Source organism: Coregonus lavaretus, assembly GCF_964263955.1.
Source record: "Coregonus lavaretus genome assembly, chromosome: 37".
Lineage (NCBI taxonomy): Eukaryota > Metazoa > Chordata > Actinopteri > Salmoniformes > Salmonidae > Coregonus > Coregonus lavaretus.
Window position 1 is genome coordinate 8,363,962 of NC_140024.1, and position 17,663 is coordinate 8,381,624.

The 17,663-nt window shown below is 46.2% G+C and overlaps 1 protein-coding gene across 1 annotated transcript; it reads right to left on the reverse strand.

The window, feature by feature from the left end:
• Nucleotides 1–11,771: 11,771 nt before the first annotated feature.
• On the reverse strand, nt 11,772–16,772 carry LOC311111528 (dnaJ homolog subfamily A member 2-like). Its single transcript, XM_084154263.1, has 9 exons — nt 16,604–16,772; nt 15,282–15,341; nt 14,900–15,126; nt 14,688–14,768; nt 14,372–14,505; nt 14,068–14,264; nt 13,205–13,349; nt 12,991–13,118; nt 11,772–12,552 (listed from the first exon to the last, which is right to left on the reverse strand). Exons 1-9 carry the CDS (start codon nt 16,751–16,753, stop codon nt 12,367–12,369), a joined length of 1,308 nt encoding a protein of 435 aa, XP_084010389.1. The 5' UTR covers nt 16,754–16,772; the 3' UTR covers nt 11,772–12,366.
• Between the last annotated feature and the right edge of the window lie 891 nt (nt 16,773–17,663).

Below are 17,663 nucleotides of genomic sequence, written 5' to 3' on the forward strand. Positions count from 1 at the left end.
TGGTCAGATACCTTCAAGAAAGATTTATGAATAGGGGCGTAGCACTGAAAATAGAAGTTACAAATGTAACTATGGTTCTACGAATACCTTGAAAACCGTCCGTACGGTTCAAAGTATGGATTATGACCTGCGCGAGGGATGAGTAAAAAAGTCACGCCGGTGACGTGACGTGGGAGGACGTGCCCACACGGTTCATGTACGGTTTTATGTCCGACCACGCACTGTCTCAGAATCTTCTCGCCCAAAAGATTCAGAGTGACCGGAAAGTACTGATGGTCTTCCAGGTATTTGTAGAACCAATATTTTTTTAGGGGTTAGATCAGCTTTAATTTTGCAGATTGTAACTTCCATCAATGTAATTGTCTGCATCACTTCCAATCCCCCATATGGTTTGTTTTCGCATATAAACTCAGCAAAAAAACTGTCAACTGCGTTTATTTTCAGCAAACTTAAGATGTGTAAATATTTGTATGAACATAAGATTCAACAACTGAGACATAAACTGAACAAGTTCCACAGACATGTGACTAACAGAAATTGAATAATGTGTCCCTGAACAAAAGTAAGTCAGTATCTGCTGTGGCCACCAGCTGCATTAAGTACTGCCGTGCATCATCTCCTCATGGACTGCACCAGATTTGCCAGTTCTTGCTGTGAGATGTTACCCCACTCTTCCACCAAGGCACCTGCAAGTTCCCGGACATTTCTGGGCGGGAATGGCCCTAGCCCTCACCCTCCGATCCAACAGGTCCCAGACGTGCTCAATGGGATTGAGATCCGGGCTCTTCACTGGCCATGGCAGAACACTGACATTCCTGTCTTGCAGGAAATCACACACAGAACAAGCAGTATGGCTGGTGGCGTTGTCATGCTGGAGGGTCATGTCAGGATGAGCCTGCAGGAAGGATACCACATGAGGGAGGAGGATGTCTTCCCTGTAACGCACAGCATTGAGATTGCCTGCAATGACAACAAGCTCAGTCAAACGATGCTGTGACACACCGCCCCAGACCATGACGGACCCTCCACCTCCAAATCGATCCCGCTCCAGAGTACAGGCCTCGGTGTAATGCTCATTCCTTCGGCGATAAACGTGAATCCGACCATCACCCCTGGTGAGACAAAACCGCGACTCGTCAGTGAAGAGCACTTTTTGCCAGTCCTGTCTAGCCTAGCGACGGTGGGTTTGTATCCATAGGCGACGTTGTTGCCGGTGATTTATGGTGAGGACCTGCCTTACAACAGGCCTACAAGCCCTCAGTCCAGCCTCTCTCAGCCTATTGCGGACAGTCTGAGCACTGTTGGAGGGATTGGCGTTCCTTGTGTAACTCGGGCAGTTGTTGTTGCCATCCTGTACCTGTCCCGCAGGTGTGATGTTTGGATGTACCGATCCTGTGCAGGTGTTGTTACACGTGGTCTGCCACTGCGAGGAAGATCAGCTGTCCGTCCTGTCTCCCTGTAGCACTGTCTTAGGCGTCTCACATTACGGACATTGCAATTTATTGCCCTGGCCACATCTGCAGTCCTCATGCCTCCTTGCAGCATGCCTAAGGCACGTTCACGCAGATGAGCAGGGACCCTGGGCATCTTTCTTTTGGTGTTTTTCAGAGTCAGTAGAAAGGTCTCTTTAGTGTCCTAAGTTTTCATAACTGTGAGCTTAATTGCCCACCGCCTGTAAGCTGTTAGTGTCTTAACGACCGTTCCACAGGTGCATGTTCATTAATTGTTTATGATTCATTGAACAAGCATGGGAAAAAGTATTTAAACCCTTTACAATGAAGATCTGCGAAGTTATTTGGATTTTTACGATTTATCTTTGAAAGACAGGGTCCTGAAAAAGGTTTATATACAGTGGGGAGAACAAGTATTTGATACACTGCTGATTTTGCAGGTTTTCCTACTTACAAAGCATGTAGAGGTCTGTAGTTTTTATCATAGGTACACTTCAACTGTGAGAGACGGAATCTAAAACTAAAATCCAGAAAATCACATTGTATGATTTTTAAGTAATTAATTTGCATTTTATTGCATGACATAAGTATTTGATACATCAGAAAAGCAGAACTTAATATTTGGTACAGAAACCGTTGTTTGCAATTACAGAGATCATACGTTTCCTGTAGGTCTTGACCAGGTTTACACACACTGCAGCAGGGATTTTGGCCCACTCCTCCATACAGACCTTCTCCAGATCCTTCAGGTTTCGGGGCTGTCGCTGGGCAATACAGACTTTCAGCTCCCTCCAAAGACTTTCTATTGGGTTCAGGTCTGGAGACTGGCTAGGCCACTCCAGGACCTTGAGATGCTTCTTACGGAGCCACTCCTTAGTTGCCCTGGCTGTGTGTTTCGGGTCGTTGTCATGCTGGAAGACCCAGCCACGACCCATCTTCAATGCTCTTACTGAGGGAAGGAGGTTGTTGGCCAAGATCTCGCGATACAGGGCCCCATCCATCCTCCCCTCAATACGGTGCAGTCGTCCTGTCCCCTTTGCAGAAAAGCATCCCCAAAGAATGATGTTTCCACCTCCATGCTTCACGGTTGGTATGGTGTTCTTGGGGTTGTACTCATCCTTCTTCTTCCTCCAAACACGGCAAGTGGAGTTTAGACCAAAAAGCTGTATTTTTGTCTCATCAGACCACACGACCTTCTCCCATTCCTCCTCTGGATCATCCAGATGGTCATTGGCAAACTTCAGACGGGTCTGGACATGCGCTGGCTTGAGCAGGGGGATCTTGCGTGCCCTGCAGGATTTTAATCCATGACGGCGTAGTGTGTTACTAATGGTTTTCTTTGAGACTGTGGTCCCAGCTCTCTTCAGGTCATTGACCAGGTCCTTCCGTGTAGTTCTGGGCTGATCCCTCACCTTCCTCATGATCATTGATGCCCGCACGAGGTGAGATCTTGCATGGAGTCCCAAACCGAGGGTGATTGACCATCATCTTGAACTTCTTCCATTTTCTAATAATTGTGCCAACATTTGTTGCCTTCTCACCAAGCTGCTTGCCTATTATCCTGTAGCCCATACCAGCCTTGTGCAGGTCTACAATTGTATCCCTGGTGTCCTTACACAGCTCTCTGGTCTTGGCCATTGTGGAGAGGTTGGAGTCTGTTTGATTGAGTGTGTGGACAGGTGTCTTTTATACAGGTAATGAGTTCAAACAGGTGCAGTTAATACAGGTAATGAGTGGAGAACAGGAGGGCTTCTTAAAGAAAAACTAACAGGTCTGTGAGAGCCGGAATTCTTACTGGTTGGTAGGTGATCAAATACTTATGTCATGCAATAAAATGCACATTAATTACTTTAAAATCATACAATGTGATTTTCTGGATTTTTGTTTTAGATTCCGTCTCTCACAGTTGAAGTGTAACTATGATAAAAATTACAGACCTCTACATGCTTTGTAAGTAGGAAAACCTGCAAAATCGGCAGTGTATCAAATACTTGTTCTCCCCACTGTATATACACATATGCACACACATACATAAATATCATTTTTTAAAATGTATTTTCCTTTATTACTTTCCAACCCCTAATTGGAGTAAACTAGTGAACAACAATGCTTAGGCCTCTACTTCCAGCTTATACATACTATATACATTTTATGGACACAGTCTATTTTACAATAGTTCTATTTTGTTTGTTTTAACTGCTGAACTTCCTCTACCCTCAACCTCTCTGATCATTTTCATGATGTCCATCCGGTTTGCCTCTACATGCAATATCCCCCAAACTGTGCTCTTTCACAAAAGTTCTCAACCTATATACTTATTATGGACACAGTATGTTTTACATTAGCTATTTAGTTACTAGTTATTAGTCCCAACCTTCAGCTCCATTCAACACCTCCCATCTATCTCTTAACACCATCCATATAGGATTTCTACTAGCCACATATTTCTCAACTGTACTGTGATGTTTCACAAAAGTTCTGAACCCTTTTATTCTAATTGTTTCTACAGATTGTAAATTGAAAATAAACATTTTTGCTAAAAGTATTATTATATTATTGATCGATTGACTATGACTTTTCAGATCGCCCAGTAGTGCTATCTGCATGGTTAGCGCCAAGTAAATATTGCAATCCTTCAGTTACAATCGTAACTTCTGTTCTACTTCATACCTTTCAGACCGCCAGTACGGTTGAAAGTATGGATGACTCGTACCAACAAGGTCACGATGAATAGCACTACTAACCTCTGATTAATGCACCAGTGCCAATGGAAGAATGGCAGAGCCCATGGTGTAGCAGGATGCGACGTTGACCTTGTAAAATCTTGAGAACGTGCAGGGCGACGACCAGGTAGCAGCTGCGCATATCTCATTCAGGGGGATGCCACTCAGCGCAGCCCAGGATGTGGCGACACTTCTGGTCGAGAGACATATCACACCTTCTGGGACAGGAAGCCCTACTCCCTTGTAGGCCTGAGTGATGACATCCACAACCCAGTGTGAAAGCCTCTGCTTGGACAATGCAAGGCCTTTTGTCTTCCCACTGAAGCGCAGAAACAGCTGGTCTGACTTCCTGTAGTGCTCCGAGGCTTGAATATAGAGTTCGAGGGAACGGACTGGACACAGATTTGTTCGCTCCTCCTCCGCATTCTGGAAAGGAGGGGGGCGGTAGGCCGCCATTTCGATGGCTTGATTGATGTGAAGGGGTGATAAAAACCTTAGGCAAAAAGGCTGGATTGGGCCATAAGGTCACACCTAGGTCATCTGCCTTCCATCATAGGCAGACAGGGCTCATAGAGCATGCGTGGAGCTCATTCATACGTTTCGCTGACAAAATAGCTAAGAGGAAAGCCGTTTTCAGAGATAAAATAGTTATGTCCGAAAGGAGATTTCGTCCGGTAATAGCAGGACGGCAGCCAATCAGTAGAGGGTCAGGCACTTTAAAGGCCACACCCATAGCTGTAGTTGGTCTGGGGGCTGGGATGCCATATCCTGCCATCCAACTGTGAGAGCAGGTCCTGTCTGTGAGGGAGCTGCCATAGCTCTCCCTCCAGAAGACTGAGGGTTGGAAACCAGGGTCTCGCTGGCCATCTGGGGGCTACAAGCAGGAGCCTGTGCTGAGCCTGAGAGACCCTGTGCAGCGTTGCTAAGATCAGGGGGGGTCGGAGGGAAAGCATACAGTAGGCCCTCTGGCCATGAGTGGGCTAAGGCGTTCATGCCCAGGGGGCTCTTGGACTCTGCCAGAGAGAACCAGAGGAAGCAGTGGGATGTTTGCTCTGAGGCGAACAGGTCCATATGTGCTGTTCCAAACCGCTGCCATATCATCTTCACTACTTGTGGGTAAAGTCTCCATTCCCCCGGGGGCGGTTTCTGTTGCACCAAGAAGTCTGCCACCTTGTTCACCTTGCCTGAGAGATGAATGGCTCATAGGGAGGCCAGATGTGGTAGGGCCCGTATCAAGAGTTGTTGGGCCACATGTAGGGACCGTACAGACCTCGTTCCCTCTTGATGGTTGATGTGGAACACTGTCGATGTATTGTCTGATCGTTTCAGGACGTTACATGTTTGTGTTTGAGAACCTGCAGAAAGTGATTCAGGGCTAGGTAAACTGTCTGAAGTTCTAGCACGTTGATGTGCTCTTTCCTCCAGCGGGGGCACCACTCTCCTCATACAGACCTGTGTTGCCACACTGCTCCCCAGCCTGTTAGCGAAGTGTCACTACCTCCCGCCTTGCTGGAATTGATCCGAGAGGGACACCTGTAGTCAGGTAGGCTCTCTTTCTCCACGGCCACAGAGTAGAGTAGGACGCCCTTGTCACCCATATTTTGGTGTTTCTGTCCCACTTGGGGTCCAAGCGGAGGTTGTTGAACCACCGTTGTAGTGGCCTTAAAGACAGCAGGCCTAACGGTGTCACTGTGGAGGCCGCCGCGAGCATGCCCATCAGTTGTTTGTACATTCGTACCTTCACCAATGCATTCAACTGAAATTGTTGCAGAAGAAGAATGCGGTCCACGCGCTGAGGTGTTATTCATGCCCTCATAGTGTAGGAGTTCAGAGCCATGCCAATGAAGGTGACCTTCATTGGCATGTGCGACCCTCGGCCGCACACTTGCGAGAGGGGGCGCAGATGAGCCAGTCGTCGAGGTAAGGAAGCATCTTGATCCGTTGTAGGTGGAGGGAGCTCAGGGCTGCGCTCACGCATCTTGTGAAGACGCGAGGAGCCAGGGAGAGACCGAAGGGTAATACCGAAAACTGGTATGCCTGGCCCTGGAAGGCGAACCTCAGAAAACGCCAGTGTTCCGGTAACACAGGAACGTGAAAGTAAGCATTCTTTAAGTTCCCCTGCAGCTACGGTCTGGAGAACGTTGACCGTCCGCAACATGTGAAAGGGAAGAACTTTTAGGAAAATATTGAACCAAGGGCCTCCCTCTGCCACAACTGTGATGCCTGGTTTCTGGGCTGTTTGTTCCACAGTGGTGTAGCCTGACTCAGCTGTTTTCTACTTTCGATGGCCCGCTCAGCCGTGGGGCCGGAGAGCAGTCCGGGGACCAATGGGAGATTTCTCAGCGTCCGTCTGGAATCAGTGGGCTTGGGCGAGCCAGACTTGGCAACAAGGGTGGACATCAGTCTGCCTAGCTCTCTGGTCATGAACGCAAACGCTTGAAGAGATGCGTCATTCAGGTTGCAGAGGTCCAGATCTGCGTGCTCCGGCTGGAGCATCCTGTTCTGTGTTAGCATGAGAAGGAGTTCCCGGTATCCTGCCGGGGCCTTCTTAAAAAAATGGGTTAGCTGCTGTGGCTTGAGGGTCATCAAGCTCTAGGCTAGCTAAGGCCGCACGCAGGACCGCATATATGGGGCAGAGCTTCCTTCTGACTCTGTGTGATCAGCGCCTCGGAATGATTCCTCTGACCCATCTTTAGCGTTGAGACTCTGAATGGGTCCACAACACTGGTTGGCAGCTCCTTCACCATGTTGGGCGTCACCATCCTGGTCACTAAAGTGCCGGTTGGAAACCTGAGTGGACAGCAGGTCATCATCCCGGCTATCTGAGTCCTCTGTTGCGTCCCCCATGCTGGAGGGTGTGCTAGAGGGCCCCGACTCAGGGGGCTTGAAGAAACGCAAAAGGGTTTTTAGCTGCTCTATCTCAGAGGATAAGGAATCAACCTTCTGAGTGAGGCTCTTACTTTTTGACTTTCTTACTGGGGGGGAGCCATTGGTTTCGTGGGCTTTCCCTCTTTTGGTGGCCCTGGGTGGGTCCTGGCGAACAACGCTGTACGCTGGTAAATTATCTGTGAAACCAGGCCTGTTGTTCTCTCAGCTCAGGAGGTGAAGAAAATAAATTATAAAATATGTATTATGCAATACACTGATTAATCAAATTAACTAATATAATAGCAACCGAAGACTGTATACAACGGCTACCACAATACACAGTAAAGGTAGAGTGCTACAATAACCTGGCGGGAGCTGTACAGCACCAGCAAAGAAAATATCGGATGAGCCTAGCTATGACCACAGCCTGACACAGGGCTGGAGCAGGAGGTGTAGCATATTTATGCGAAACACAAACGAATGGCCGTCGTTTAATAAGCCAAGCTGACAACACACAGTGGCAGCTATGTGGAGTTGGTAAACTAGCTGACGACACACAGTGGCAGCTATGTGGAGTTGTTAAGCTAGCTGACGACACACAGTGGCAGCTAGGTTGAGTTAGTAAACTGGCTAGCTAACTAGCTAGCTATCTTGTAGCATGCTAGTAATACCAGGGGAGAGTGATGCCTACGGGAGGCAATCCGAATCTCACATCATATAACGTTAGCTGGCTAGGCTAACAATATTCCTAGGGAAGTGACCCGTTCGAGTTTTAAATAGTCGAAGTATGACTAGTGCCCGGTGGCCTCGATAACGAGCACAGCAGTGGAGGATATCGTGACAAGGTTAGCACCGGAGGACGGTGTTCAACACACACACCTGCTGGGGGGCTAAGTCAGCACAAGACAAAGAAGCCCGGTATCCTCCGATAAAAGGGATAGGTAGGGGAGAGCTGTCACAGCCTTGAAGGCACATTTTACGCTCTGACCCACAGGTCACAGACTGACAGTACACACTCACACAGAGTTTAGCTTACCCTACCGGGACCTGGGAAGATGCGATCCGAAAAACGGGAGCAGAGGCTAAGCTAACTTTGCGAGAACAAATAAGAGACAGTGCCTGGTCTGACGTACGGTTTTATTTGAACCGCGGGCACGTACCTCCCACGCCTTCACGTCACCAGCGTGAGTTTGTTGTTATTATTACTCGACCTACGCGGAGCGCGAGGGATATAATCCATACTTTCAACCGTACTGAAGGTCTGAAAGGTATGAAGTAGAACCAGTCAGTATCTGGTGTGAACATTTGCCTCATGCAGCGTGACATCTCCTTCAATGTCCCACTCCTCTTCAATGGCTGTGCGAAGTTTGTGGATATTGGTGGGAACTGGAACACGCTGTCGATCCATAGCATCCCATCATGCTCAATGGGTGATATGTCTGGTGAGTATGTAGGCCATGGAAGAACTGGGACATTTTCAGCTTCCAGGAATTGTGTGTGTACAGATCCTTGTGACATGCGGCCGCCCAACAACCTGCCTGCTTGACCCTATCCCCTCCTCTCTTCTCCAGACCATTTCCGGAGACCTTCTCCCTTACCTCACCTCGCTCATCAACTCATCCTTGCCGCTGGCTATGTCCCTTCCGTCTTCAAGAGAGCGAGAGTTGCACCCCTTCTCAAAAAACCTACACTCGATCCCTCCGATGTCAACAACTACAGACCAGTATCCCTTCTTTCTTTTCTCTCCAAAACTATTGAGCGTGCCGTCTTTAGCCAACTCTCTTGCTATCTCTCTCAGAATGACCTTCTTGATCCAAACCAGTCAGGTTTCAAGACTGGTCATTCAACTGAGACTGCTCTTCTCTGTGTCACGGAGGCTCTCCGCACTGCTAACTCTCTCTCCTCTGCTCTTGTCCTTCTAGACCTGTCTGCTGCCTTTGATACTGTGAACCATCAGATCCTCCTCTCCACCCTCTCCGAGTTGGGCATCTCCGGCGCGGCTCACTCTTGGATTGTGTCCTACCTGACCGGTCGCTCCTACCAAGTGGCGTGGCGAGAATCTGTCTCCACACCACGTGCTCTCACCACTGGTGTCCCCCAGGGCTCAGTTCTAGGCCCTCTCCTATTCTCGCTATACACCAAGTCACTTGGCTCTGTCATATCCTCACATGGCCTCTCCTATCATTGCTACGCAAACGACACACAACTAATCTTCTCCTTTCCCCCTTCTGATAACCAGGTGGCGAATCGCATCTCTGCATGTCTGGCAGACATATCAGTGTGGATGACGGATCACCACCTCAAGCTGAACCTCGGCAAGACGGAGCTGCTCTTCCTCCCGGGGAAGGACTGCCCGTTCCATGAACTCGCCATCACGGTTGACAACACCCTGTCGTTCTCTGCACAGGAAGCGGCACAGGTCCTAATCCAGGCACTTGTCATCTCCCGTCTGGATTACTGCAACTCGCTGTTGGCTGGGCTCCCTGCCTGTGCCATTAAACCCCTACAACATTTACATTTTAGTCATTTAGCAGACGCTCTTAACCAGAGCGACTTACAGTTAGTGAACTCATCCAGAATGCCGCAGCCCGTCTAGTGTTCAACCTTCCCAAGTTCTCTCACATCACCCCGCTCCTCCGCACACTCCACTGGCTTCCAGTTGAAGCTCGCATCTGCTACAAGACCATGGTGCTTGCCTACGGAGCTGTGAGGGGAACGGCACCTCCATACCTTCAGGCTCTGATCAGTCCCTACACCCAAACGAGGGCATTGCGTTCATCCACCTATGCGGAAGCCCAGTCAAAACTGTTCGCTGCTCTGGCACCCCAATGGTGGAACAAGCTCCCTCACGACGCCAGGACAGCGGAGTCACTCACCACCTTCCGGAGACACTTGAAACCCCACCTCTTTAAGGAATACCTGGGATAGGATAAAGTAATCCTTCTACCCCCCTTACCCCACCAAAAAAACAACAATAAAAAAAATATACAAATGTTTTTGGAAAGTGGTTATCCCACTGGCTATAAGGTGAATGCACCAATTTGTAAGTCGCTCTGGATAAGAGCGTCTGCTAAATGATGTAAATGTAAATGAAACATGAGGTGATGGCGGCGGATGAATGGCACGACAATGGGCCTCAGGATCTCACCACGGTATCTCTGTGCATTCAAATTGCCATCGATAAAATACAATTGTGTTCATTGTCCGTAGCTTATGCCTGCCCATACCATAACCCCAATGCCACCATGGGGCACTCTGTTCACACTGTTGACATCAGCAAACCGCCTGCCCACACAACGCCATACACTGTCTGCAATCTGCCAGGTACAGCTGAAACCGGGATTCATCCATGAAGAGCACACTTCTCCAGCGGCCATCGAAGGTGACCATATGCCCATTGTGGTTGGTTATGACGCCGAACTGCAGTCAGGTCAAGCCTACGAGCTTCCCTGAGACTGTTTGAGCAGAAATTCTTCAGTTGTGTAAACCTACAGTTTCATCAACTGTCGGGTGGCTGGTCTCAGACAATCCTGTGGGTGAAGAAGCCGGATGTGGAGGACCTGGGCTGGCGTGGTTACACATGGTCTGCGGTTGGACATACAACCAAATTCTCTAAAACTACGTTGGAGGCAGCTTATGGTAGAGAATTGAGCATTCAATTCTCTGGCAACAGTTCTGGTGGACAATCCTGCAGTCAGCACGCACCCTCAAAACTTGAGACATCTGTGGCATTGTGTTGTGACAAACCTGCACATTTGAGTGGCCTTTTGTCCCAAGCACATGGTCCACCAGGGTAATGATTATGCTGTTTAATCAGCTTCTTGATATGCCACACCTGTCAGGTGGCTGGATTATCTTGGCAAAGGAGAAATGCTCACTAACAGGGATGCAAAATAATTTGTGCAAAAAATAAGCTTTTTGTGCATATGGAAAAATTCAGGGATCTTTTATTTCAGCTCATGAAACCAACACTTGACATGTTGTTTATTTTTGTTCAGTGTGATTACACATCTAACATAAGACACCTAGGCTGCGTTTACACAGACAGCCCAATTCTGATCTTTTGCCCAAATATTGATATTTGAGCCGACCTGATTGGTCAAAAGACCAAGTAGTGGAAAGATCAGAATTGGGCTGTCTGTGTAAACACAGACATAGAGAAGTGTTTCCTAACTCCAGTCCTCAAGTACCCCCAACAGCACACATTTTGTTGTAGCCACGGACAAGTACACCCTAATCAAGCCCTCAGTGAGTTGAATCAGTGGAGTTTGTCCAGGGCAACAAACATGTGCGGTTGGGGGTATTCAAGGACTGGAGTTGGGAAACACCTAACCAGCTCATCATCTTTGATTATTTGAATCAGCTGTGTAGTGCTAGGGCAAAAACCTAAACATGCACCTAGGGGGTGCCCTGGACAGTTTGGTAAACCCTGCACTAGAACATACCTACCATAGATGACTTGTCTTTATCTGTGACCACATGGGCAGTGCTATTGAGGCTACAACCCATAGGAATCCCCACCCAGTTGACTACTTTAAAATTGAGGAAGCCCTCAATGGTGCTGCCCATGCTAAAAACAGCCTTTTGGCCAGTAGAGGCCTCTATCATTCTCTATGATACCCATCAACATTAATGACAAAGGACTGAGGCGGTAACTAAGATATTATTTTCCTGACAGATGTCAATAATTTCCCAGCCAAGGACAAGACAGAATCACAGACATCCAGTATTGCTGTTTGAGATTTGAAGAACGTTTATTTAACAACTTAATAAACCTTGTTTCACTGAAGTTATGACGCTTTTAAATGGTATTTTTTCAGTTTCGCTCGTTAGATTGGATGTTTAATCAGTGCAGGAACCAATGCGGTCTTAACATGCACCAGGGTTGAGGCCAGATACAGGTGTTTTTATATTTGTATCACACCACTGTATAAGAGCAGCTGATATAAAGCTCACCGACAATCACTTTCATATTATACACAATGTCTTATGTTTGAATTTCTTTCTATATAGGAAGGAAAACAAAAGTAAAAACCTACAAAAAGAAATCAAGCGGTAAAAATCAAGCACAGAAACATACAAACCTAAAAATGTAATGTTTGTGTCCTTTCAGGATCTCCCTCCCCTAACTCACAGTCCAGAGGCTGAGGCCAAAACTGCATTTTATAGTAAGTTTAAATTAATTATTGTAAATACTATGAAAAAAAATGCAAGTTACACACCAAGCAAAGGAGAAATGACCTTTTTCCATCTTATCTGGTGTTCTCACAAGGAGTGAGGAATGCGTGATCGGGAACAGCACAAATTTTCCCCTGCGCGAGATGCTACTGGTGGGCACACTGCACTCCAGGGCCGTGGTGGCCTCCCTCATCATCTGAGCTGTCGTTGTAGGCCTCACGTCGTCCTCCAGACGAGCCCTGGCTGACGTCGTAGTCCTGCAGGTCCACCTCCTCTGCGTCCCCAGACACTATGGGAGCCTCGGCACGTGTTGGCAGCAAGTCTTCCAGCTCCTGGAGTTTACAGAGGAGAGGGTCACATCATTAGCGAGAACAATGTCATGTCTAGTTGCCTTAAGTTTATCTAATTTTCTGCAAAAACCCCTACTCGGCATGCAGCTATCATTACGAAGCCCTTGCTATAAAAATCTTACACTTGTGTGGCTCTTAAAATGTGTAGCTCTTAAATGCCATTATCATCATTAGTAATGGTGTTTAAAAGCTGAGGTACCACAAGTGGCAGATTTGTATAACAAGGGCAGTCTTTTTTTACATAACAAAGCTCCATCAAACAATGCTAACATAACCAGTATGGTCTGGGTCAAAATCCTAATCCCGTTAGGAATTATCAAATTGTGTCATTCAATCCCATAATAGAACCTGTACCGTAATGTTCAAGCTTGTGACAGAAAGGGACACAAGAAAGGCATTTCATAGTCCATCATGACTTACATTGAGTTTATCGGGGCTGATCCAGTTGTTGTCTGGGAACTGCACATCAAATTTAATATACAGATCTCCTTTTTCAAACGGATTACGGTACTGTGGCATCCCCTCTCCTCGCACAACTCTGACCGAGCCTGTAAAATAAACAATGCATTATAGAAACATTACTTTCACATACTGCATGGATTAATATTCACCAGTACAAAGATCAAATTCTTACCTGGCTCAATGACTTTGCCAGCAGCGTACTTGACTACAATCTGTCTGCCGTCTAAGTGTTTCAACGTAAACTGGAATCCACAAAGTGCTTCAACAAGGCCAATCTTATGGGTCATGTGCAGGTCATGGGCCTCTCTTTTGTATGTCTGTTGGCATGAGAATAGTCAATAGTAATAGAGAGGTGGTTTTAGGCCAATTTAAAACACTTGATAGAAATATAACAAAGTATACCAGAGGACTAACCGATACTTCTGGCCAATAGTACATAAATAATGAACATAAGATAATAGCCCCAGGAAGCTGTGCATATACATCCTGTGAGGGTATTGACTCCTCTGTACTGGTCTATTCTCCACATGAGAGGCTGGTGCCATCAACATGTGTCTGTTCTCCCATCTTCAGAGGAGTGAGTGACAGTCTGGAGGTGACACAATGGAGTGGAAATGCTAGGGCTCCAGGATTAGGAACGACGTGCCACTCGTGACTATAATTAATACCAAGTTATGCCAGACATGCAGGGGGCTCAGAGGGTGGGAGGCCAGTACTGGAAACTGGATTACAGCATGTTCACATTGGCCTAACAGCATCGTGCCGTCACTGCAATCTGCTCCCAAAGGATCCCAGTCAAGAGTGCTGGAGGACCCAACACAGCCATCTGGCCGCTTTTGTTCAACCAACTACCATTCAACATTCTCCATCTATACTCCTCAATTCCTCATAGACGTGAGACATAATAGCTGAGTAATAACAAGTTTACACCTTCACTAATATGTTTATACATTGTAATATTGCCTTTAATCAACAAGAGACGTAGTCTTAAGGAGTGGGGACCATGGTGTCCAGAGCACAGCAGTTCATCTCTACCTCGTGCTCTTTCTCTTGCAAGACGAGGACAATGTCTCCTGGCTCTACCCCAGGCGCCTGGTCAGCTTCCCCTCCGAAGGTGATCTTCTGCCCATGCTTCATGCCCTTGTCGACATGGACCTCCAGGATTTTCACCTCCTTGCTAACCTTCTTGCCCTCACACTTTTTACAGCGGTCTTTCTCGTTGATGACCTCACCTGTAGGTATAACAATAGAAGTTTCAGAGTCTAAGGAGGGGGCAAAGCCTTTTCACACCTAGCTGGGTACTGCAAGTGTATGGTTCCTAAATGGTACTGTTGCTTACCTTCTCCATTACAATCAGTACAAACTGACTGCATTTGTTGGACCATCCCAGGAGCCAACTGTCTGATCATGATGCGCATACCACGCCCCCTGCAGGCCACACACTTCTGAACCGCGCCAGTCTTCCCACCCTGGCTGTTGAGAAGAAGTTATAACTTTTTGTCTAACACACCAACAAACCTACATGATCAACATGTATGATGCAATAATTGACAGGCAGTGAAAGCAAGACCTCAACACTGCTTCATGTGAGCTAGAGAAGTAATTTGGAGGGAAAATTGTTGCAGTTACCATTGGAAGAATGTGGAAACACTTACCCATTACAAGTGCCACAAAGAACATTCTTGCTCAGTTGCAGTTTAGTTGTTTTTCCATTGTACAGGTCTTCCAGTGAAACTCTTAAAAACCAAAGAGCTTAATTAGAGACCGTAGCAAGGTCATAGAAACACAGGCCACTTGAACAGTCAGACATCTTTTTTTGATAATCACTCAAGAGATCTGACACCACCAATCCATAGACTAAGCTTACTTGAGTGGGTGAACCATGTCCTCTCCTCTTCGTCTACCACCATTTCGGCTGCGCCCCTGCCCGCCCATGAAGCCAAAGAGTCCGCCGCCGAAGATGTGTGAAAAGATGTCATCCATTCCCCCACCACCTCCACCTCCTTCCCGCAGTCCCTGCTCCCCATAGCGATCATATAGCTCCTTCTTCTCTGGATTAGTCAACACTTCATACGCAAAACTGATCTCCTTGAACTGTTTGAAGGAGAGTGTGTACATTAAGTTGTATGACATTTACAGATATTTGATAACATTCATGATGTAGTTACTCAGAAGTTTAAGGAATGATTGAACCCTTTCCTCACATCTTATCCCTCCCCCAAAAAATGTACTTAAAGCCATTTCAATACCTTGTCGCCAGCATTTGGGTTTTTATCGGGGTGATATTCCTTTGCTAGCTTCCGGTATGACTGAAAGAAAAGGCAAGCACATGAATAAAACATAACATTACAAGCATTGGTTCAAGGCACTGGTTTCGATTATTTATGCTAGCTAGTGTTAGCCAATGAGTTGTATAACCACGGGCCTTCCACTTTTTACGTAATCCCAGTAGTAGCCATCAGTGAAATATTGACAGGAATCTGACGTTACTTTTTACGGTAAAGTTAGTTAGCTGGCCTAAATAAGCTAGCTAGTAATTTGAATTTGAAAAAAACTGCAGAAGACAGCTAGCTACTATATGCATAATGCGTGTTGACGGACCAGCTAGCTAGCTATTCTCATAATGACACAAGTTAGCTACTGGCTAAACAGTTACAATGATTATAAATCACAACTATTAACCAGCTATCCATCAGAATTTCCATAACAAAATCAACCCAAAATGTCCGACCTGGAGATGTGGCCCCAAAATTACGTTACTGTGAATTAAACTGTAAACACGTGAGATAACAGTTAACGTCGTAGGCTAGCCGGCTAAATTGCGCAACTAGCCAGCTAACTAGTTTAGTGGCACACGTTAGCTAACAGTTAGTTAACGTTAACAGATCAAACCAGAGTAACCTTGAATATTGTACCTTATTTATAGCAACCTGGTTGAGGCGACTTGGTTGCGTCTTATCTGTTACCAGCAGACAGTCGCACGAGAGTTAGCTATATACTAGCTAGCCATTGTCTTAGCTAGTACCAGTCTGGAAAAAGGTAAAACAAACTGCTAATCCAATGCGATCAAACGCGTTGATACAGTAACGGTTTAATATTTAACAATGTCTGATGTATTATGCGGACTCTAAACCAAAAGACAGGGAATAGTGCCAACGTTCTCGCTACCAACCACATGCTAACTTGTACAAAAAGATTAACTCGAAGGCGTTCGTTCAAAGCGACGTTCTATAAGATGCCATCAACATCATTGAAAGCTAGCGCCAACAAGCGCAAAGTACAAACACCCAAACACTTTGCGCCAAAGACAGAGGTAGTTAACTAAAACAGTAAGGCAGATACATGGTAGTACAGGACACAAATTTGAGACGAATTTGCTGATTGGCGCTAGTTGGCTAGAAACATAGAGCTAGCTAGCTAGTCAAACTAGCTAACGTTAGCTAGCTACCGTTTCTAGGCCAGACTAGCTTTTAGCCAGAATAACCTATTTCCTGTTTCTACGAACAATTCAAACTCCACAGCACCTAGATTGAATTTGACTCGATAAATCGGGAGATACAATCAACGTTACCTTTTTCAACTCATTTTCAGTGGCAGTGGGGGACACACCTAGGATGTCATATAATTTAGTATCGACAACGTTTGCCATGATGAAGCTAAGGGAAGGACCTTCTGCACGGGAAGCGAGAAGAAAAAGAAGAAGACCGGTCGAAAACGTCATACGTTGCGTCAACTTTAACCTTTCTCCAGGCGTTTAAAAAGGGTGCATCTCAATTATGATTACTTCCTTATTTTCACCTCATCCATTTTCTCCTCTCCATTATACATGTCAAATTGATTCAGGTATTTTACATTGCTCACCAGTTTAGTGACATTGTGTCTGTTTTTGTCATCTTATCACACACAAGCTCGCACATGCACTCATACACACCGTTTTTGCGCAGTCTGCATATTTCTGTATACACTTCAGGAGTCATTTGTTCTCTCTTGGTTGACACCTTCTACCATATCTTTACATCTAGGCCTACATCATCATATCATTGGGTATATGTTGTGTATCGTATCCACGAGGTGTTGTAATGCCTGGGACAAAAGGACACTTGAGTATTAAATGTTTATGGGTCTATTTCAATTTAGGCAGATTGAGAATTAAAAGCACCACAGCACCCTCTGTTGACTTCTGTGACTACATTCATAGATGTTTGTTGTAGCAATTTTAGGGCTTCATTGTAGCTTCAGACCCCATTGGTACTTGTGGTCCTCTGTGTCTGTCCTCTGCCTTTTTAAGACAGATGAAGCCCTTAGCGCTCTCATAATGTCTAATGCAACATGACAGCAGAGAGAGGGGGTTGGAATGTTGGGTGGTGGAGTGAGAGAATCGGCCTCAATGGCTTATGTCTGTCTCTGTGTTTTGTGTGTCTCATCTGACAATGGTGTTACAGTAAATTAAGTGAAATTACATTTAATTGACATTGATTACTACAGACATTAATGGACATAAGATCCTATACACTGCATGCTACAGAGATAATTTTGATTGAAGATGGATTTTAAAAGGTCCGGTTACACGCAACTCAGTCAAAAATTGTTTTATTACATCTGTTACATGTATAATATAATCATATAAATAA

Excerpts from the sequence above, each read along its gene's own strand:
- LOC311111528 (XM_084154263.1), bottom strand. The coding sequence starts at position 16,753 with ATGACGTTTTCGACCGGTCTTCTTCTTTTTCTTCTCGCTTCCCGTGCA. Across the intron at positions 15,342-16,603 it reads CTGAAAATGAGTTGAAAAAG|TCATACCGGAAGCTAGCAAA; the intron begins GTAACGTTGATT and ends CTTTTCTTTCAG. Across the intron at positions 15,127-15,281 it reads ACCCAAATGCTGGCGACAAG|TTCAAGGAGATCAGTTTTGC; the intron begins GTATTGAAATGG and ends TCCTTCAAACAG.